The following is a 22,894-nucleotide window of genomic DNA, read 5'->3' as shown; positions in this document are numbered from 1 at the left end:
CTCAAGCACAGTATTATTTCTTGTTCCTTTTTTCTCGTGGCACTTTACCTACAAAGGACTGGAGAAGCCCATTCCATGTCTGTGTGATGCCTGGTCGTGCTGCTGGTCATCATATAAGCAGCCAATTTCATCTGCTCTTATGTACATCTTAGTCCAACAATGGTGTTTTTTCCACTCTGACAAGCAACGCTCTACAGCCTATTCCCTGGCTGTGATTGTCGCGTTGCTCTCTTTTTGTTATTGTGTACCAATTTGCCAGGTGTTTATGGGTCCTAGCCCAGTATGAACAGAGGTATTGGGCTTGGACACATGATGAAAATCAGCAATTTCCACCTCATCCAGCTGCAAAATCCTTTATCAAATGCTTCAAAAGCTCTATTAGACTTCAAGAAATCAATTTATGTTCGGCTCCCCTTTAAGATACTGCATAAACATGTCAATCAAAAGAATAAGGCAATCTGACACATTTTGGACCATAATAGATTAGTATTAAAAGCCCTCTATTATCAACTGATAAACAGCTGCGTTTATTTCACATCACTGTATTCAAATAGTCTAGGAGACTGACCGTCAGAGTGATGAGATACTGGATGGCAGAGCACTTCAGCACTTCAAGAAGGCACCTCGACTTCCCCATGTTTTTTGCTATGAAGGGAGAACCTTGTGATACAGGATCCTCTTTCCAGAGTGCCCTTGCCCTTCCTCGTCATTAGGAAGAGACATGAAGATAAACTGGGTTGGCATAAGGACCATTCTACTGCAGAGGGGTTTCCGCGAAGTCTAAACCAGCAGCCCCCTCTTGGCACAAGCCTTACAATGCAATGCTATGATTGGCATGTATGCCATGAATCATTGAGCTATGCATTCTAAAGCTGCTTAGTGCTAAATGTGCTGTGATTAAAACATAAAACTATATGCCAGAAAACATAATAACCGATTTATTTTCCTGCCTCTTCTATATTGGAGTCACGCTACCTTCCATGTCCTATTACGTCATGCTTGGGTTTTCATTCTATAGTATCCCCATTCCTATATCCGTGAATTCCCATGCCATCATATCCCATACCGAGACCATTTTTTAATGGTTGCAAATTCTACTTCTAATCTTATGTACCAGTTTTTTTCCCTGCCTCTTCGAAGTACTCATTCTCTTCTAGCAAGGGACTGTATTATTCTTAAAAATGCATGTTTTTCTTTGCCCTCCTCCATCATTCAACGCCCTTTTCTCTTATTAACACCATCCCATTCTTACATTTTGTTCTTCCTTGTCTACTGCCTGTTCCCTAAACACTGACTGCTCAACCCTTGCACACATGTTTTTACCTTGGTCCCCATGCCCTCAAAACCCAAATTTCAATTTTACCGGATTTTCAAACCTCATCCCAAGGCTGACTTTATCTGCATGCTTGGCCTCTTGTTGGCTGGCACTCTGCTTGGAAAGTGCATGCTTTCCTGGCTCACGTAGCATGTGTGAAGAGCCGGTGTGTTCACATGCTTGTTTTGCGGGTGCCTACACTGTGTGCTGGTGCACATCTTTCGCCATTAGCGTTACAGGTCCACCGACTGTGCATATTATGCACGTTCATCAAGGACATCAGACGCAGAGTATGTGGGGTAGCCGTGAGGATGTGGGCAGTCACCCATGTCAAAAATCCTAACAAATTATAGCTCACACTATACAGGGTAAAATAGTGGTCTACGTCACTGACAAGGTCGCATCTTCTTCAGCCAAAACGTGTGTCACTGCTCAGGTCAGGAACACAAGTCCTGCTCGAGCCAACATGCTCACACTGCAGCTATGCTGTACCTGGTGCTGGGCAGTCACCAGTTCTTCTCTCAGTTGGGCTTCCTTCTGCCTCAGCGCTTGGCATTCCAGGTTTACTCGCTGCAGCTCAGATTCGATCGTGTGCATCCGGGGCACCTGAGAATGGTCATAATTTTTTTTTAAAAAAAGGTTCTGCAATAAGTAATTAAACATACATATTTTACATTTCTGCCAGATAAAGAATACATTATTTCAAATGTGGTTATCGGTTACTAAGCATAACACATGCACAGAACTTGCAAAAGGGGACAGGTAGAGTGGAGTATAACTTCAATAAATACATCATGAGGCCTGGCCAAGCAGTGATTTCTTTGGCCAATATAATCCAATATGAGATTTTTTTTTTCTTTACAAAAATTCAATATTGCATCTATTATAAACAATTGAAATATCACAATCTCCTTCTCCTTCATCAGTCCTCACTTTTCACCCTATCCGTGAACTAGTTAGGAGGTATATTTTGACAATTTGTATAGCCAAGAGGTGATTTCCTTTAAGTGTGCCTTTTAAATGAGCACACACTAAGAAACTGACTGGCCTCTTGGAACTTGAATAATGGGAGTTCTTATTGTTAAACACAATGACACTTATTTTATTGATGAGCTGTGCAGGTGAGGATGATTTTCTCAGATGGGCTCCCATGCTGGGGGCACCTCAATCTATTTGCCAAACCAGTCTTGGTGTCAGAGTGGAGAAGGCAGGTAGAGTACACGAGAAGCCATCGGCCATCAGCGAGACTTATGAGATGCGGGTCCAATGCAGACTGTGGTATCTCCAGTAATTGATGCTATTCTTAGGGTCGTTGACTGGCTGCACCCATTGGGATATGATGAAGGTTTACTTCCACACACAAACAAGTGGGTAAGGTCTCAACACCTTTATTTGGATCGTAACCATGACAGGCTCGAGGGAGGTCCTTTGGAAGGGGATCCAACTTAAAAGGGAGTGTGTCTAAGCAAACAGTGGGAGGGGAAAAAGGACAAGAAATTCAGTAAAAGGAATATAGCCTAAAAGAATTTAATTTCCAGAGCACAGTCCCTTTTTGAACTCTCAATCTCCTGGGTGTCCGCACAGGACAGTGTATTTCCAAGTCATCACTGACAGGGATATTTAATGGTCAAAGCACAGGTCTTTACATTGTCGTTGCCTTTTTTTTGCCATCTGGGTGCAGTGTCGCCTTGTGACTCCCACTGGGGCCAGCCCTGTATTGTACCCCTATTGCTTTAGGTAGGCCATGTACCTCCACTCACCCTTGCGCTATGACGATTTATTTGCTTCTGCAGCTAGAAAATTCCCCCACTTCCCAAGTATATCTGCAGAGCATATTAACCACCCTTGCCTCCCACACCTGGTTTCTTGAGTGTGTGCAAGTCTTCTTTGTTTGGGGCTAGTGACATTGCAGCTGCCATCAGATTCTGGGCTACAGCCTCTATATGCCTCCTCTCTGAATGCTTCTTCTTAAGGTCTGGCCCCGGTCAGCATTTGGGAGCAGGTTCTCAGCAGGCTTCTTAGCCAACGTCTCCCTCCAAGCTACTAATTTTTTACCTTCTCCACTCCCTGGAACACAGCCTGGACACCTTCAGAGTCAGGAGGGTTATGGCCTACAGTTGCTGATGGAGTGATTGCCCCAGTGAGGATCAATTTTCCTTTTAATGGTTGGCTTTGCAATAGGCCTCTCGCTAATGGTTAGATTGTCCCATATGTTTGACATTTAATCAGTTTCTTTTGAAGTGCAGTCCCCTTTTCATAATCGGAATCAGCCTGGCGGAAACGGATGCAATACAACTCAATGGAAAAAAATTGAAAAAACTGTGACCCCATGTGGTCAAAAAAGATATTTGCACGACATAAATATTTAACAATTAAATAAGTTGTAATGTTAGTATATTTATAGGTTTTTAATATAGAATGTGAACACAATAATACATGTTTTCGAGGTATAATAAGTCAAAATATAAAGAATTCGATAAATATGTGAATCGATGAAAGATTTTCAATGAAAAAGATGTCGGGAAAAATTATCTCTTTATAAAGAGTGTATACCCCTGGTTATGGGTATCCCAGCTGAACAACTTCATAGGCTTCAAAAAGACCAGAATGCGGCGGTTAGATTGATCTGCAGGCTGGGTAAATCAGCTCATGTATCCCCATCTCATCGAGCACTTCATTGGCTGGCAGTGGAAGAGCGCATTAAATTTAAGGTGGCATGCCTAATCTTCAAATGTTTAAACAGATTGGCACCAGGATACTTGAGAGACAGGATTAGCCGCCATCAACCTTCAAGGTGTTTATGATCAAAAGATCAGCTGCTCTTTAGTGCTCCCTCATCTGTCTGTGTGTCAAGGGCTGATAGAAGATTTGCTGTTTTTGGCCCAAAACTGTGGAACAATATTCCAAGAGAGATTAGGGCCGTGGAGACACTTCGATTCCGTAAAGCACTAAAAACTTTCCTGTTAAGAGATTATCGTCATGTGACGGTGACCACTCCTGCTGTTCGAAATTGTCTGTAGTTCATACTGTGCTTTGGTTGATTCCCAATTTCAACAAGCGCCGCTATTAAGTCCGTCACCAGCATGCTAAAAATATTCAAAATCTTTCCTTCAGAAGCAGGGCATCATTGAGATCCGGTTCCTTAGTTCCTTCTGATTGGTAGATACGTTTGGTGCCCTTGCACACTGGCAGAGCTTATGTTTCAGCTCAATCTTGGAAAGATGTAGTTCAGCAGGGCTTCCTTATGGAGCTTTCCAGGCTTCCAACCACAGGGCAGACTGGCAGAATTATCTTTATATCTCACCTGTTTAAGGAACTCATGGTGGCAACAGTAAAGACAGACACAAGTGATCACAGTTCAAGGGTGTGTATTAAACTGTGCATGCAGGTTGGAAAAATGGCTAATCTAAACCTAAGATTGGAGCAAGCTATTATCATCAAACAATAACAAAGCAGTCCTAGTGGCGTGTTGTCAAATACAAGGGCCTATACTAAAAAAACCACCTCTGTTTTATATGGTTCACTTTCTTTAAAATTAGGAAATCGAGCGCTCTCCAAAATTCTCTGGGCAATTTGATTTCCCTGATGTACCTCAAAAGGGACCTCACCATGATTCTGTAAGAGCACCTTCACATCTCCCTGGAAGTCGGGATCAATAACGCCTGCTAAAACGTCTATCCCGAACTTCCATGCTAGGCCAGATTTTGGAGCCAATCATATGTAGCACCCCAGAGGGGTGTAGGAATCAGTCCTCTTTTCCCAGGGGGGTAATAGCTTCCCTACTGCTACAGATAGCAAACGCTATTGATCCCGTGGTGGCGATGGAACGGCCAGAGGCTCTCCTACTAAGTTTTTGAAATTGTAGTGTTCCCCAATTAGTTTCAATTGAGCCACATACCACTCCTGACACAATATGTAAGAAACTCATGGTGGCAACAGTAAAGACAGACACAAGTGATCACAGTTCAATGGTGTTTAATAAACTGTATATGCAGGTTGGAAAAATGCCTGATCTAAACCCAAATCTAAGACGGGAGCAAGCTACGCCCATCAAATAATAATAAGGCAGTTCTAGAAGCGTTTTGTCAAATAAAAGCGCCCATACTAAAAAAAACTATTGCCAATCCTTACAACTAATACAAAAAGAGTGTGGGACGGTCGTCACAAGAAAGAAAGAAGTGTTTACAAATAATAAGTGAGGATGTGGTAGTCAGGGTTCTCCCTTCCCCACGTTTTGAGCACGGGACAAGGTGGGACTCCTGATTATTGCACACGCTTGAGCTTTCCCAGCACGAGACAACAGTTCCTTTCTCAGGTATCAGGACCTTTGGTGGTTAAGTCTCTTTTCTACAAAAAGTCTCTTTCCTCCGAGGACCCGATGTGTTCAAAAATAATAAACAAAAAGATCCTTTCCAATGTACGTTAGGTGATGACTTAACCCCTCGGTCCCCCTCTTCCGGGCTCAGACCCTTCTAATTTGTTTTCCTCCCTCCGTCGGGTTCACTCTGGCTTGTATCCAAAAGATTCCTCTGTTGCATTCACGTTTTAATGTCTTTTTAAACAATTCACTGTGGACCTCTTTCTGTCAGGTTCACTCCTGTCAACACAATGTTCTTTTTGCTTTCTCACTCTTCGGGATTGATCGCCTCTAGGATTTCCAACGGTTTGTTAGTCAAAGACTTTCGACCGTATAGAGGTGTTTGCTCGACCCCTGTAGGACCACTCACCATTCCTTGTGGTTCTCCTAAGGCCTTCTGGTATCTGTAGTTTCAACAAACGCGGGATCAACCTCAAGTCTCTCAGGTGAGCACCCACGTGGTGCTTGGCCCCTCTACAGCTGGTTTTCCCTTAATGTTAACCGTTGTTTTAACTTCCCTTAATTTGCCACATTGCGACTTTCATTCAACACAGTTCAGTTTCCCATCGGCTCTCCCCTAGAATCACCGGCTGTGATGAACCGCTTGCCTTTCTTGTATCTGAAGTCAAAGACGGTACCACGGTACCAGGCGTCTCTCTCCGTCTTGCCTATCAGCGTAGGCATGCTCTGTGTACCATTCACATCTGCTGCAACACACCCTGGCTATTGTTTGCGGTCTTACAATTCCTTGTGCGAAGGCTTTGTGGGTCTGGGTCGGAAAGAGCAATGTTGCTTCTCCCCTTGTCACCCTCTCAATTCTCGTTGCCTTTCTCCTCCTCTTGAACTGCCTTGTGTGGATAGCTGTCTCGTTGTGTGGTCTGCCTTGCTTTTCATGTGCTCTCCTGCTCCACCTTTTATCCCTGTGGGGAAGCAAACGGGCCATCAGGTGTGTGCGTGATTCTGGTCAATTGCCTGACCCTTGTATTGGGACATGTCAGGTAAACCGCCCTGGTGTTAGTTTGTTGTCTTTCGTGATGTGCGAAAGTGTTCGTTTCGGAAAAGGGGGTGGGGGAGATTAGAGTGTTTGAGTATCCTATGTGGTAGATGGGGAAAAGGTGTTATAAGAAGGGGGATACTGCGTCTCACCCATCAGTGTGCCACTTCCACTCCCCGAGGACCCCCATCCAGGTGATCCTCTCTCAATGGTCCAACCCTAGGAAATGGATACAATATTGATGGCTGTGTCATGGCCACCTGGATGACAGATCCCCCGTCAGGGAGACACCTTCAGGTTTCTCACACCAGTTAGGGAAAACAGTGTTCAACCTCACACCCAGCAATCTGTTTCAGTCAAGTGGAGAATTTGTAGGTCTCATTCAGTGTGCTGCTTGGCTCACATACAATCTTGGTAACATGTCAGCCCCTCTGTTTGTTCATTAAAGTAGGATAATTGTTGACCTGCCAGCACCCATTGCAAGGTCAGAGGGCCTTGTTAAATCTTTGAGACCTTCTCATAAGCAGTTGAATACTAGATAGGGGCGACCCGTACACCCCTTGGCTAGCAGTGGAGAAGCTGTGATCATAGAGCCAATCTCATGTATGGTGGTGGTCATTTATTACATTTTGGATGTGCTGACCCCTTAGACATCCCCAAATGCACCATACTCGGCTGCATAATGCCATCTCCTTCATTAAAGGCCATCAGAAACTGGATTTTCAGAAGCAAAATCCCTTTAACACACACTAGAGTAAACATTTAAATTAGAGTGTGCACCTGAAGGGATACATACATCTATTTTTAGAGCTAAATGTGGCCATTATCCTGGATAGAGATACTGACTAACATACTTCGGCTGAGCCTTTTAAACTATTTCAAAGGTTAATTAAACCAGTAGTCTGAATTAACAGATCGACCTGTCCCACAAGCCAAGCTTTACATTATTTTCACATAAAAATCGGGCCTTAAGAAAGCAAGTTGGGAACACACATGCTACAGTTGCATATGAACTGAGACAAGAATGTAGGCACTTGAGAAAGCAGACACTTTCTTCTGTATAAATCACAAAATGGTTGGCATGTACACTGGCTCCACATATTTCCACATATTTCCAATATTATTTATACTGTATGTAATATGATTAGGTGTAGGTAGATAGGGTGAAGGGGTAGGAATGTAGTTCGGTCTGGGAGAAGAAAAGTATTGGAGGCACAGAATTCCAGCAATCAGAATAAAATCTGATGGTGAGGTAGGTAGACTGCCCAGCTTTTCTCAATCACTGCATTGAGTGTCAGACTGAGGCTGCTAGGCAGCTCACTAAGGACCAGTGGGCTTTTCCCCGCTTTCTCAGTGGAGGGTCTGATACGGTTGAAGACCCTGCGCTTTGGTGACTGCTTCTAGGTTCCGTTATGAGGAAGCTGCTTGAGCCTAGGTCCTCATGTATCCATGATCTCGTCACCTTGAAGAATGTTTTTGTTTGCAGTTACTCTTGCCAGATGGATTACAAATTTGCAGGCTCTCTCGTGTAAGGACCCCTATACAATTTTCCATGCTTATTATGTGGCTCCAAGGATAGTTCTCGCCTTGGGTCCTATCCGATTTACACTTAAACCAGGAAATGTACTGACATTTTTTTCAGCCTACATCACATTAATCACCAGCATAAGAGGCTCTGTGTAATTTGGATGTGGCCAGGACCTTAACATTATTTGGTCAAGACAAGACCTTTTTAAAGGTCAATCTTTTAGATAATCTTTATGATGCGTCACCTCGATTCACACACGCCAAGCCCACTATTTCCAGATGGATTGTGTCCTGCATCTTGAAAGCATATACGTTGCATGCTCCTCCCGAGAGACTACAGGTGTATTGCGCCAGGCATCATCTGTTTCAAGGGCAAGTGCCCATTACTGAAATCTGTAGGTTGCTAGTGTTCGCTTCTCCCCACAGGATGCTTTCTTTGACCAGGGCATACTGCTCAACCTTTGTGCTTGAAGCCTCCCAACAATGAGGTCACCCCCCCCAATGATTTTTTGTGTGCGCGTTAGGGAGATGTTCCTTAAGCCCTGTGACGCAGAGTACTTTAAGTATTTCTTCCTTACTTAGGTACCAAGGATTACCTTAAACTTCAGTAGGCTAGCTAAGTAATAGGGTGGCAGAGAAGCCCAGGCTTAACTCTGAGGTTGGAGTGGGGTGCTTAACAAGTATAGTACACACTTTTCATTATTACCAAAATGATAACCCATTACCGAAATGATAACCAGCCAGATTAGATCAGAAGGCAACCAATTCTTATGTACCTAATTAAGATGAAACCGCAAGAATGTACCTGATTATGACTAAGATAAAAGCAACAGGTAGCAACCAATCTCCTTAAACACGCACGTATGCTGCAAGTATGTTCAAGATTATGACGAAGTTGTAAGTAACCGGTTGTAACCCACTCACAAAGTAATTCTCTTATGAATAAGCCCGAAAGTAACTGGATGTAACCAATGCCTTAAGCACACACACATGTTGCAAGTATGTATAAGATTATGACTAAGTTGCAAGTAACTGGGTGTAACCAACTCACTTAGCAATTTCTTATGAGCAAGTTTTAAAGTAACTGGATGTAACCAATCTCATGATGCCCAAGATGGTCTTTTTTCACCTGTAAACATATTCTTAAGAAAAAGCGCACAGATGCCCCAGGGTTAGGTGCGCTCTGTAAATGCAATAAATAAATAACATGTCCATTCACTTTATTTTTTATAAAAAATATAATCTTTATGGTAGAAAAGGCAAAAGATAAAATACAACATTTACAGGTCAGTAAACTTCAGAAAATAAATATGAGCAGTAAGTAGAATCAGTTTCCAAACAATTCCTTAAAACTTTAATAAATTGTCTTGTCTATAATAGAACATGCATCACAGGTAAGAAATATACTTTTCCTAACTAGTCTAAAAAAAGAGTTTAGAGAGATATGAAAGGCAATCAGCGATGTAGATCTGTGATGTTATTTGCTGAAAAAAAGTTAGTTTGTGAAAATATTTAAAAGGAGCAGTTACTGAATTATTGGTGGAGTTTAAGCCACAGAAGATCCATGGTAATGAAGAGGGGACCCAGAGATGAAGATTCAATTGAATAAAGGACTCCAAAGCAGCGCCGGGGAGTTGCGAGAATAATACCCTGGGGTCCAAAAAGCAGTTCTGCCTCAGAAGGGTTTGCGGTTTTGTGAGGCAGTCACTGTGCACCTGGTCTAATGAGCACTGCCGGCTCCAGAAAACACAGACTGTTGCAGGAGCGGCCCCAAGACTCTTGGCAATAGTGATTATTGAAGATTCAGGGGCCCTAGCGAGAGGAGCTGAAAGGCAAAGAACCTGCGGTTGGCAGAAGTCGGGGATGTGGGTTCCTCGCTCATCTTCGGGTATAGGATTCGGCTACTGAGGCTGGGGTTGGCTTGCGAAGATGCCAAGGAAAAACAATTATTGGAGGTTTGCTTGAGACATCAAGCACTTCTCAAGCAAACCTTGTGAAAGGAGACAACCACGGAAGAACCACCAGGACTCATGTTTGGTAGTGCAGTTGCAGAATACAGGGCAGGCCAGGCCCCTGGAGCTTCCCCGGTGAGGGAGAGGTACCCAAGACACCTGCCTGATGTCCTGGGAGAACAAAACCCAGTTCCAGATGGCACAGGTAGACTTCTGGGTCCTGACAGAGAAAAGGCACCCACTTCTGGATCTGGCGATGTAGGCACAGTTGGGAGAGTCAGGGAGAAGAGGCATTTCAGTAACAGCTATGATCCAGTTGTCACCAATGGATCAGGAGGAAGGAGCGCCACAGTCTGTTCCTTCTGGTCTTCTGCAGAGGCAGTGCTTCACAGTATGATTCAGTGGTGCATGAAAGGATGCTGGTGCACAGCTTCAGTCCTTCCTCAAGCAGCAGGCCTCCCAGGAGTACAGGTTCAGAGTTCCAAATGTAGATCAGGTGAGGGGGCAAAGGGGTCTGCTTTTATCCACCCGGTAGCCAGTGAGTGAACACTGAATGGAATCACACACCAAGGATTACTCAAACAAGGGGAGGTTCACCAATGCTGCAACGTCTCTCCAAACAAACCCAGGCACGTAGGAAGGGCTCACATAGACAAAGAAAGGGAATTCATACTATCCCAGATAGGATATGCAGATGCCAATCAGAACAGTCAGAGTACCGCCCCCAGCCCTGGGATACATGTGTCCTGTGTCAAAAATGCCCACTTCCACCCACACACGTAAAGAAGGCAAAGGGGATAGTCATGTGGCCCTCGGATCTTATACCAAACAAAGATCGCCTTCATTTTGTGAAATGGGGGCTGGGGGTGCAAAAAACCAAACCAGGTCAAATGGTTTCCAGCAAGAGGAACCATTTGACACAAAGCCAAAAAGCTGCCACCAGCCTAGCCACATGACTAACCAAGATGGGGTAACCTCTCTGGGACACTATAGGGCATATGAGTTCTTAAGGATGAACACAGGAACACAGAGCCACACTCTCCATTAGGCTTGGGATTAAGCCTGACTGGGGGAAAATAAAGTTCTTAAACCAAGGAATGCAGTAGAAAGAGGAGGGGGCCTTCAAAGTGAAGCAAAATAACCCTAAAAAAATTGAAGTCTGCTCTAACACAGTGTCATCTATCTTAACAGGTTTGGAAGGAGGGAGTGTGTCTGGGTGTAACAGTACTTCAAAATCACCTTCACAGTGATTGTGGTACTCTCAACTAGTAGCTCTCCCTCGTAACTCTGCCCCAGCTATCCACTCATGCATTTGCCAGGAAAATGACACCACTGCTTGGTGCAGAAACCTGAATATTGGCAGTTGGGACATTCGGGTCGGTTGCATAGGAGAGCAGGGACCCTGCCACATGTCAATAGACTCATGTACCGGGGAGTGCAAATTCTGAATACTATAGCTGGATTGCACAGCATCTAAAGAGCATTTTAGCAGCCTGGCCTGTTGCAGGGGCGGAGGTGCAGGACTTAGACGTGAGAGTATGTATACAGACTCAAAACAGTCTCCCAGTTACAAGGTCACCATGCTCTTTAGAACTTGAATTAAAAAGATATGTTTGGTCCAGGCCATCCCTGGCCCACAGGGCCAGCCCAACAGGGCAGAGTGGTAATTTTCTATGTAAATGGGGGCAAATATAATGATGTAATGCGTTGTGCCGCTGGTAGATTTCACGGATATTGACTCATTTGGAAGGCACAATTTTTCACTAATGCTCACAAAATATATGCCCTCAGGTACTACACAGTCATAAAACAGTTTGAATTGCAATTTGTTAATGTGGACCACTATTTATGGTGCCCAGGACTATTTTCTATCCCAGTCCAGCACGTCTGGTTTCTTTAATATGGGTCAAAACTTAGGACATGATTAACCTAGGGAAATTCTCATAGAAAGAAAAAATAGAAAAGACAACTATTATGGTCTGTCATGGCTATGTTTTTAAACAAAAGACTGAAAACAAAGAACAAGTGTACAGTTGTTATATTTTTCATTATAAGGGTAGAATTGGATTATTTGGGTTCTGGCTCCCCTAACCTTGTGGGTCCCCTAATCTGTAAGCCCTGCTCCTGTCCATTTTGCTTCTGGCCTTCCCTGTGTATGTGTGAACCATCCTAAGCCATAAAGGCACCAACGGTTGATGTTTGAACTGATGTAGACTGGTATAAAATACCCAGACCTCCCAATCTATATGCATTGTGGGTCTGCCCGTGGGTCTACTCAATGTTTAGGGCCAGAAACCTTTGTGTGCTGCCTGGAGTCTGACTGGTGGGCTGGCTTAGGCCAGCTCCTCAGTGAATGTGTGGTCAGTTGTGCTGGAAGATGGGCTGCTGCCGAAAATCCTCGTTTGGCCATACTGGCTGGACCCTGGCTCCTTTGTGCTGGACTCCTGCTCCCCCCTTCTGGTATAATCCTATCCAGGGTTCTTCCTTTGGTTCTTAGCCTCAACCCAGATGGGTGGACTGGCTGTGCTTGCTGGACATTTCTTCCCCTAGAGTCGTAAGAACCCATCCTCTTCTAACATCCTTCTCAACTGAATTCCCAGTCTGGCATCCCTCCTGGTCTTCTTGGCATGGAAACCCTAGTGCCCTGCTGCGGCTCTGCCTCAGCTTCATTGTTCAACATCAAGGGTCACACTTCCAGCTCCTTCAGAGGACTGTCCACATGCTGGCTGGTTGTACCTCCCTGCTAGGAGAGGGAAGCGCTTTGCTCCTTGAGGTTACTGTCGGTTGACCCAGCTGGCAACCAACGGTCACCCATCAATGCGCAAGCGCATTGCCAGAAGGTTCGAGAAGTTGCCACCCCTTGTTGAGGAGGGCATATATGCGGAACCCCTCAACGGTCAGACGGGACAAGCACAAAGACCTCAGTCGGAGGGGGGACGCTCCGGTCCGACATACCTGTGGGCTGTTGTGCTCTCGGCCTGGCTGTTATCGGGGTCTTTCAGCCGCTTCTGGCGAGATGAGGTTTCGTTAAGTTACGCCCACGGTGATGTATTCTTTCTTTGACTTCTTTATGTTTTCTGTGATCTATGTCCATGTTAGTTTTATGAGTTATTTCTATGTACCTGTAAGCTTTGAATAAATAGCCGTAAAGAGCTGATTATCTTCTAAAGCGTGCGTGGCTGTGAATTATTGTGTCTGTTTTTGGGTTGAAGTATTTGCTCTATAATTGCATTGGTGATTTATGGTAGTTCCGTGCACTTTTCAGAGGAGAGCAATACGTCTACCTGCGTTCAAAGTATTGGCTCTGCAACTGTACTGGTGATAAATTACTGTCCGTGCACTATTGGCGAGCAATACACAGTTAAGTCCTGAATATTCCCACTCGCAGGCCTGAAGGGGAAGAATGTGGATGATTTACCGAGTGTGGGGCTGACATGGCAGCTTGACACCTTTCGATATCTGGGAGTGAATATAATCCACACATCTGAGAGAATGCATGAGTGCAATACGGTGAATGTGGTAAAGAGTCTGAGAAAATCTATGACATTCTGGTCCAAGTTACCATTATCTTTGAAGGGCAGGATTGCCATAACCAAAATGATAATCTAGCCAAGAATTTAGTATTTTTTAAAACAATGTCCATTACTACATCAAGGACCCCTTCTTTCGTTTATTAGAGGTGTTGTTACAGGAATATCTATGGGGTACGGCTCATCATAAATTGGCGCTTGCAACACTATCTGCCCTACAGGAAAGGGGGAGGACAGTTGCCAGACTTGGAAAAATATTATCTGCCAGCACAGCTTGGCTATGTAGCGAAATTGCTTTCAGATGAGGCTACCTCGGAGTCAGTACTTCTGCAGAGGTTGGTAGCTCCAGCACGTCTAAAGGAAATACTATAGTTGCCCCAGGGTTGTTTGGGCGACATGCCCACGATTGTGTTACTAGGGCGTCAAGTTTGGCACAGGATCCTGGCACTGTTGACGCTTGTGCGCCCTTTCTCGCCTGAGACTCCGATGGCAGCAGACGTCTGCAGGGATGGGGAGGATTTGGTCGTACTGAGACACTGGGAGAGGTGGGGTATATACACCTGGAGTGACATGTTTGCGAAAGGAGTGTTCAGGGAGTTTGCGTCTTTGCTTTAGCTAGAAGGGCTGCCCACGGGACTGTTTCTTTGGTATCAGAAAGTCAAGAGGGTGGCGAAAGGAAGGTGGGAGAAATGGCATGAAGAACCAGAAACAGACCCTCTACTGACCCTGATGCACAGCCTGGGTGATGGCTGGAAACTGTTATCTAGAATATACGGTCTCCTGATAGACCCAACCCTAAGAGCATAATACTGAAAGCACGCTGGGAGGAGGACTTAGGAGGTGAAATAGGAGAAAAAGAATGGGAACGAATAATGTGTCCAGGAACTCTCGAATCAGACTGATCCAGTTGAATGTATTATTATAGCACCAATATGACACCACATTGGGTAGCCAAGTTCAACTGCAACACGCAATCAAATTGCCCCTAGTGTGCTGTCACAGAGGCAGACCTAATACACGTTTTGGGTGTGTGTGCATATACAAGGGTTCTGGGTGTATATAGAACCGGCCTGTAGTCGAGCCAGGATTACACAATATGACTGGAGCCCGAAAATATGTCTGCTGGGGGCTCACCCTAGAGACAAAAAGTTCAAACACGTGGTGAAATTCATGGACATGGCATGCATCCTAGCCAAAAGGTGCATAGCAATGGCCTGCAAAACAGCTGGGACCCGCAATATGCACGCTGGCATGGGGACTTCGAGCACTGGGCGGAGGCAGAGACCAGGGTGCGTGGTGTGGCGTTTGCTAGTTCAGAAGAGAGTGCAAGTGTCACATATGAAGCTTTGAAAACGCTGGTTTGGGATATGTTCCACCCCTCAGATGACAAACCCCCATGAATGGAATTCTAATAGACCAGCAGAAATTTGATGCCAAAAATGTACACTGTGCTGATAACACAGATTTCAGAATGGTGCCCTGATATAGACATTATGCATCCCATATGACAGCCCTGACCGCCTGCAGAGTATGAAGCGATGTTAAATGTTGTAACCTAGTGCCTATGTGTAGTAGCTTGGATGTTCTGTGTGATTGTCTGTGTGCGTGTAGGGCCTCATGGAATGGCGAGGTGGAGCTTGGAGTTTTGGGGGGCCTGCGGGTTCCAAGAACTGACTCCTACCTTCATGAACTATGACTATGTAACTAAGTGAATAAAGCATCTTCTGTTTCTACATACCTGGGTCAGCCTGGTTCCTGCTCCACGTTATCCCTGATCCAGGCACAACTTGTAGGAGGCAAGTTACTACATTAAACGACCTGTTTTTGCCTACTAAGTGAAGAATGTTTATGTTTACGGTTGTGTTAAATTGTTGTTAAAAGGCATGCACATAAATATATAATGTGTACTGATGTAGCAGAAACGAGATATATATACATAATTGCTCATATTAAAATGCCAATAAAACAAATCCAACTCTCAAAGTGACTTACAAAATTACTTACCTGGCCTCAGGCATTTTTCCATGGTCCACATGGGACTCTGGAGTTTTGAGGACAACAATTGTAATTGTTGAAGGTACCAGTTACCTATTATCGATTCTAACATCATACATCTCTACAGTTCACTCTGTACCGTAGAAAGAAATGGTGCTACCGTAACTAGGGGTTACATTGTTTCTATCTGTTTCAAGGATCAAAATGGGGTCTATTCAGGCTCACTATTGCATTTCTATTTTTACTCACAGCTTATTGGCATTCGTGTTTCCTACATTCCCCTAACATTTTTATGCCGCTCCTTTCTAGCATTCACACAAGCCTAGATCTCTTTGGCTACGGCAGTCCACTATATTTTACTTTTTGGAGTGAGGTAGAGGTTATGTAGCATCTGTTTAGTGTGTTTCTCCCGAGTGCTTGCTTTGCATATTTTAAAGTTCTTACTTAAAAATGTATTTTTATACTAATGCAATACTAAATAAATGTTCATAGGATACCCCCTACCATAGGTTAAGGATATTGCAAGTCACTGAGAAGTTCCATGACCAAATAAAGGGAGGATTCTGAAGGCCGAGTTCCTTTAGAAGGTCATCTGACTATGAGTTGACGTGCAAATATCCTTTTAACGTATAGTAGGGAGTATTTTATTCCTTATAATACATGATTACACACAGTCATCTCCTTTAATACCTGGCTTCTTGGTTAAATTAATCTAAGAGATCTTCCATTTGCTGTTCCATATAATTAATGTAGAATGTGTTTGGATTTCCTTTTAAAAGAGCTAAAATGCAGTTTGCAATGGGTTGCAGAATTTTTTTTTGCAATTCAATAAAATGATTTGAAAAAGAGTTTTATTTTGTGCTTTAAAGTAAAAACATGCTGATGGACATCCCCTGCCATTTTGAAAGTTGCAGATCCTTGATATTGGTGGGCTTGGGGGGCTACCCTCAGCTTGAATTAAGGATTAGTGGAGGGCTCCTACAGCCATTATTCAGATCTTTGTTGGAGCCAAGACCCCTTCAAAGAGGAGCATCCTGCTGAAGACCCGTGGTTTGATCCTGCAGCTAAACAGCACTTCCTCCAGCAAAGCCCTGCTCCTTTGCCTGATCTCCTGAAGGCCTACATCAGTGCTCCAACAATTGGATTGCTGCGAAAAACCTCTCGAACGCTGCTCCAGGACCCGGCCCTTGGAAGCCGCCAACCGGGACCATCCTGTGGACTGAGCAGCTCTTTCTGGGACTACTCTGTTGCATCAGTCAGACTCTGCAGACTCAACTGGTGAGACAAGAGGCCTCCCCCAAAGTGGGGCCTTTTAGGGCCTGCTTTTTGTCCCGCCATGAGGGTAGTCTCCAGCCCACCAGATTGTCAGGTTCATTGTAGTAAAGGGGGGTGAGTGTACATACCCGTTTCTACTGCGCCTCTCTCTCCATGGTGTGTAACGTGCACAAAGTCCTACGCTTACCTCTCCCTTGCCTGGCCGTGATCAGTGGAGTTCTGACCAAGGATCCCCTCATCGCATGGAGGGATTGGAAGAGGACCCCTACAGAACTTTGATTGCTTTGTTCTACAATTCTTGAAACACTTATACCTACATGTTGGCTTTCCCAATACTTGCTCTGCTTTGGTAAAAGACTCCTAACTCTCTACAAAGGGCTAATTTTAAGACTTGTGATGATAATAGGCCCCAGAATTCTTCAGCAAGGAAGGACTTTTTAAGTGAAAGGGCTTTAGTTTTATAAAACAGTTTTTTACTGTTCTTGAATTACTCAACAGATTCCAACTGGTCTAATATTACTTGAATCTAATTGGTTTAAAATTACTACCACAGAGCACGCTGCCCAATCCATGTCCACTACGCGCCACAAATCGACACCCGATTCTGCTTCATTAAAACCTACATGTCGAACCCTCTGCGGCAAAGCCTGTGCAGGGCAAGGGCGCATGTGCGCCGCAGGTGTTAGGCGCTGTAGATCTTGCCCGCTACGCTCCTCACCTCTCAATTCCAGCTGAATAAATCACCTTGGACTTGTAATGACCCCAACCAGACCCTTGACTCACCCATCGCTACGCACCTGCCGATCTTTTACGAGGAACAGCCCCTTCAGGCTGTGCACTCAGCTCACTGTGGGCGGCCCACACCACGCATCACAATCAACCCACCGCAAACCCACAGACCAGGCCCCATGCAGCCCAAAATCCCCAACTCGGACATCGCCTAGCCCCCTGTCAGGTTTCTTTCCTTTATCTCTTTATTATTATTATTATCCCTTTTAGATTGGCCTTATGTGGGTGGGAAGTTTTCTATTGGAGTTGGTTTGGCCTTACCTTCTTAATACAGAATCCTGATTTTGACCCAAGGCAAGATGGAGTTTCTCTGTGACTGCTCTGATTGGCTAGAGAACCCTGCAGAACAACAATGAACATTCTGAACTGTCACTCTTTGCCTTTCATCATCTAACACCCAGCTGAGAGGACGTGTGTAGTGGCTGCTCCTGCTTTAGTCTTGGGCCTGGTGGATTTTATCCTTGAGGCGCTAGCATTTGAGCGGCTACTCTCTAGAGGGTGTCAGGAGAAGATCTTTGTTTACCAGGAAAGTGATCTGAAGACAGGAAACCCTGAAGATATTTAGAAATCATTTTGGAGATAAGTGACTATCTTTTGAGATTTTAATTCTACTGCTTTGCCTTCATCTTGAAGTCGTTTGTGAGAGAATTAGTAAAATGTTTTCTTGGAGCCTTTAACTTTGAATTGTTTAAGTGCGTGAACTTTGGTGTTCGTTTGAAAGTAAGCGCGAGGTTTAACGTGTGTTTTGCGCGTGAGCTCTCTATCGCGAGAATTCCTCGGCGCGAGAACTTGTCTGCGCGAGAACTCTATGGCTCGTGTGAAACCAGCGCCTGTGTTTCTTAGCGCGAGAATTCGTCTGCGCGTGTACATAAAAAGCATGAGTGTGTTATGCGCGTGAGATTCCTATCGCGAGAATTCCTTGGCGCGAGAACTTGTCCACACGAGAACTCTGCTGCGTGTGCGTTTACCAGCGCGTGTGCTTCCTAGCGTGAGAATCCTTCTGCGCGTGAACTCTGCTGTGCGTGCGTTTTCAAGCGTGTGTGTTTCTGCGCGGGAACTCTGCTGTGCGTGTGTTTTCAAGCGCGTGTTTTAGCGCATGAACTCTGCAGTGTGTGGACTCTTCAGCACGTGGGATTTAAGCGTGGGTATTCTTCAGCGCGGGTGCGCTTCAACACGTGGACTCTTCAGCGTGTGTGATTTCAGCACGTTTGTTCTTCAGCGTGTGTGCATCTTTGCGCGCGTTTCTTCAAGAATCTACGTACTCAATTGTTTTGTAAATCGTTTGGAACTTAAGAAAAGAATAAAACAAAGACATTACTTAAGACAATCTTACTGGAACAATTTGTCAACTTTGAAAAGGCAAGAGTAAGACTTCTCAGATTTGCTATGAATAAGAAGTTGCTGTAAATTTCAAGAGACTCAAGTAAGAAAGATTTTCAGCTACTTCTGCAAACTTCTCTAGGAAGTTTTAGGAGAAGAACCAGGTGTGATTCTTAACTTATTAGTTATGGATTTAAAGTCAATTCTAATCAGTGAAGTTAAGTAAGTAATGAGAGGATTTGCATCTGTTTTCTTGTATTCTCTGCAGGTTCAGTTTCGGTTAGTCTTGACGCAGTCAGCCTGGTGTTTTTATGTTATCCACTTCCCTCTTTCCCTTAGGGGTGTAGTTAACAGAGCTGAGTTGTATTTCTGGTTCTGAGAATTACACCACAGGGGGATTGTCGGGGGTTCAGCAACTTCCGCGGACACAGGAACTCTCAGCCTGACACCCCCTCCTACTCTCACGAGGAACAGGTTCCTCAGATTCTGCACCCAGTTCATCCTATGCATCCCTCTGTATGCTCCCAAACCATTGCAGATTCCGCAAACACGCATGCCTGCCAGTCCCATCCCCAAAGACATCAACTGCGCGCTAATCAAAGTGAGATCAGTCCCTGCACACTCAGCTGAAATCCTTGACCTTATAACCTCCAACAACCTCGACCTGCTTGCCATCACAGAAACTTGGCTCCATCCCGCTCCAGGCCCAGCCCTTTCCATTGCCATCCTCTCTACCTGGCTTTACAATCCTGATGTGACAGATCCCCTAAAATAGGAGGCAGCGCCGCTGTCCTCTTTAAAAACACCCTCACCATTAGAGTCACGCAAACCAATGTCATCCCCAAATGTGAATCCCTACTCGCCAAGATCTCCATGTCGCCGACCGACTTCCATCACAGTCCTCCTTATCTACCATCCACCTGGCCCCAGCCTCACCTTCGAAGACAACTTAATGCAAAGCATCTTCATGTTAATCAAACCCAAATCTAAAGTCACAATCCTTGGGGACCTCAACAACCCAGCTGACTCATTGCTCACCAGTGTAGCTATGGCACTTAACCATGCTGGCTTGGCACAATGCTCTCTCGAGCCCACCCATGACCAAGGCTGCACCCTAGACTGCTAAAGCGACCTCAATTGTAATATCCCCACCTTTGTCACCTCCCCCTGCCCATGGTCAGACCATCACATTATTGCCTTCAAAATCCCCCACTCTGAACGCCCCAGACCAGCTCACCCTGCCAAACCTGAATGCATGGCCCGGTGCACAAAATACCTCAACCCAACAAACCTTGCACCGCTACTTGCCACCCTGGCGTACCCCCCACTTTCAGTAACACACCCAGCAGCACTGGCCGACCTCTACAAGCAATCTATTGCACAAGCAGTCAACACGCTTGCCACTCTCAAACGCAGGAAAGCCAAACCCTCACTAAAAAAAACACCTGGTTCACTCCTGAACGCCTTGAAATTCCGTGCCAATAAGCGCACGGCCGAGCTAGCTTGGATACAAGAACCCTCCCCTGCCTCTAAAGCAGTCTTCTAATCCCTTGCCAAAAACTACAAAAAAGAAAACCCCTGCTGCCAAAGCCAATAGCTACAATTCCAGAATTAGTCATGCCTCATCCAACTCCCAGGAACTTTTCACAATTCTCTGGGAACTAGAGACCCCCTCGCCCTCCAGCCAGACCTGATGGTACCAAGCAACTTGCTATTCTCACCAAACCACCACCGCCCACAGCACCCAGCTCCTTACCGACCCACAACAGCAGTCCGTTCAGCTTCCACCCAGTCTCAAGACATGGACGTCACAATGATTGTCAAGAGTCTCAAACTGGCACGCTGCAAAGGTGACACCTTCCCAGCTCTAATCAACAAAGACTGTGCCGAGACACTCATACCCCTCTTCACACCAATCATCAATGCATCCTTCTCTACCAACGCTGTGCCAAAATCCTTGAAGGAAGCATGGGTCCTACCACTCCTTAAGAAACCCTCCCTTAACCCAGCCATCCCAACAAACTACCACCCAATTACTACAGTTTCCTACCTCCTGAAGATCCTGGACCGTGTTGCGTACATCCAGGTCCAACAGTATCTTGAAGAAAACATCTTGGGCACTTGCCAATCAGGATTCCGACCCAAACACGGAACTGCCCTACTAGATTTGAAAATACAAATTGATACAATCAAAGACACTGGCAAACCTGCCCTCCTGATGATGCCAGACCTCTATGCAGCATTCGTTTTGGTAGACAACCAAATCCTCTGCTCTCAACTTGCCTCAACAGCGAATTTCTCTCCATCAGCCACCAATTGGGTGAGGTCCTTCCTAGCTGATAGATCCTCATGTCTTCATCAATTACTTCTCCGTTGAACCCACTCCTGTCACCTGCGGAGTACCCCAAGGCTCATGCCTCTCCCACACCCTGTACAACATTTACACAAAACCCCTATTCAACCACCTTGACCTACTAGAAATATACACAAATTACACCGACGACACGCATCTCCTAACCCCCCTCTCCGGATCATACGCCCAGGAATCAGCAACCATAAACTCTGCTTATGAGGTCATACAAAATTGGATGGCTTCTCACCTACTCTGTCTCAACAATGACAACACTGAAATCCTCATTGTTGGCTCAAACTCCACACTTCGCAACATTGGTCCAACTTACAAGAAAATCATCAATGGTAAACGCATCACCACTTCTGCCGCTGCCAAAACTCTTGGGGTCTACCAACCTCAATCTCTCACGTCAAGTGAACTCGATTGCCTCAGCGGCGGCTTACGCAATCAAACTGCTTCATGCCAGCAGGCCCTTCCCTCTCAGCTCCCAATCACCTAACAATAGCAAGAGCCACCACTGGAGCTAAGCTCGACTACTGTAACTCCTTATTCACTGGCACCTCTGAACGCAACCTGAACAAACCCCAGACGATCCAGAATAATGCCCTCCGAGCGGCCATTGGCCTCTCCAAATCTGACCATATCTCAGAAGCCAGGAGAGCTGCACACTGGTTGCCCATCCGGGAAAGGATTAAATTCAAAACATTGTCCCTGGTCCACCGTTGTCTCTCCAACACTGCACCGACCTACCTCTCAACGCGTAGAGAAATATGTCCCTGCCTGTCCTCTGAGATCGTCAAACTCCCACCTCCTGAAGAACCCCAACCGCATCCACCTCTCAGTAGGGGAGCAAGAGCTTCCCGGTCATGGCTGACAAACTCTAGAATAATCTTCCACTAGTACTCAGAAAAGAACAGGCCTACTGGACCTTCCGCAGAAACTTGAAGACGTGGCTGTTCAACTGACTATTACTCCTAAGACTATTGCATCCCCCCACTGCCTCTCCCTACCCCCTCCCTTCCTCTATTTTTCCTAATGTAACAAGTAACTTTGTACCTTTGTACCTCTTTTTCCTAATGTAACATGCATGCAACTTTGCACCCTAGTGTAACTAGCGCCTAGATACCTGAGGGTTATGTGCGCTGTAACAAATGCAAAAATAAATAAAATAAATACATTTGTTTCTTCACTTGCTTTACTGCATCAGAGCTTTCTAGTGTTCTTACTTGAATCTTATGGAACTGTCTGCAAAGCAAATTGTTGGTGCTCAGTAGCCAAAGCACCCCATGTTAGATGTATATATGTTTATAGTTGTTACGCTCACCTGGTATCCATGGGGACGCCACCCAGCCCTGGTTGGAAGATTTGCACTCTTGAACCCTCTCCCTGTCCCTTGGTAAGGCCTCTGGTTAAAGATGGGTCTGCAATATAGGAGAGCTGGATTCAATACCAGATTGTCTTTATGTTTCCCACCTCCATTGGCCTCA

At 45.2% G+C, this 22,894-nt stretch overlaps 1 protein-coding gene across 6 annotated transcripts in view; it reads right to left on the bottom strand.

The window, feature by feature from the left end:
* The window catches only part of NINL (ninein like), a 1,017,292-nt gene that overhangs the window by 53,960 nt on the left and 940,438 nt on the right, over positions 1-22,894 (bottom strand). For 5 of the 6 annotated variants that reach the window (XM_069607817.1, XM_069607819.1, XM_069607822.1 and 2 more), the window contains one exon: positions 1,808-1,921. The exons of the other annotated variant lie outside the window; for it this stretch is intronic. In XM_069607817.1, the coding sequence (XP_069463918.1) occupies positions 1,808-1,921 (114 nt within the window). The remainder of the gene's footprint in view (positions 1-1,807; positions 1,922-22,894) is intronic. 6 annotated transcript variants of the gene reach the window in all.

The sequence above is a fragment of the Ambystoma mexicanum genome, chromosome 4q (genome assembly GCF_040938575.1).
Source record: "Ambystoma mexicanum isolate Mex_15411 chromosome 4q, UKY_AmexF1_1, whole genome shotgun sequence".
Taxonomy (NCBI): domain Eukaryota; kingdom Metazoa; phylum Chordata; class Amphibia; order Caudata; family Ambystomatidae; genus Ambystoma; species Ambystoma mexicanum.
Note: the sequence above shows the minus strand (reverse complement) of the source record. Positions and strands in the feature narration are given on the sequence as shown.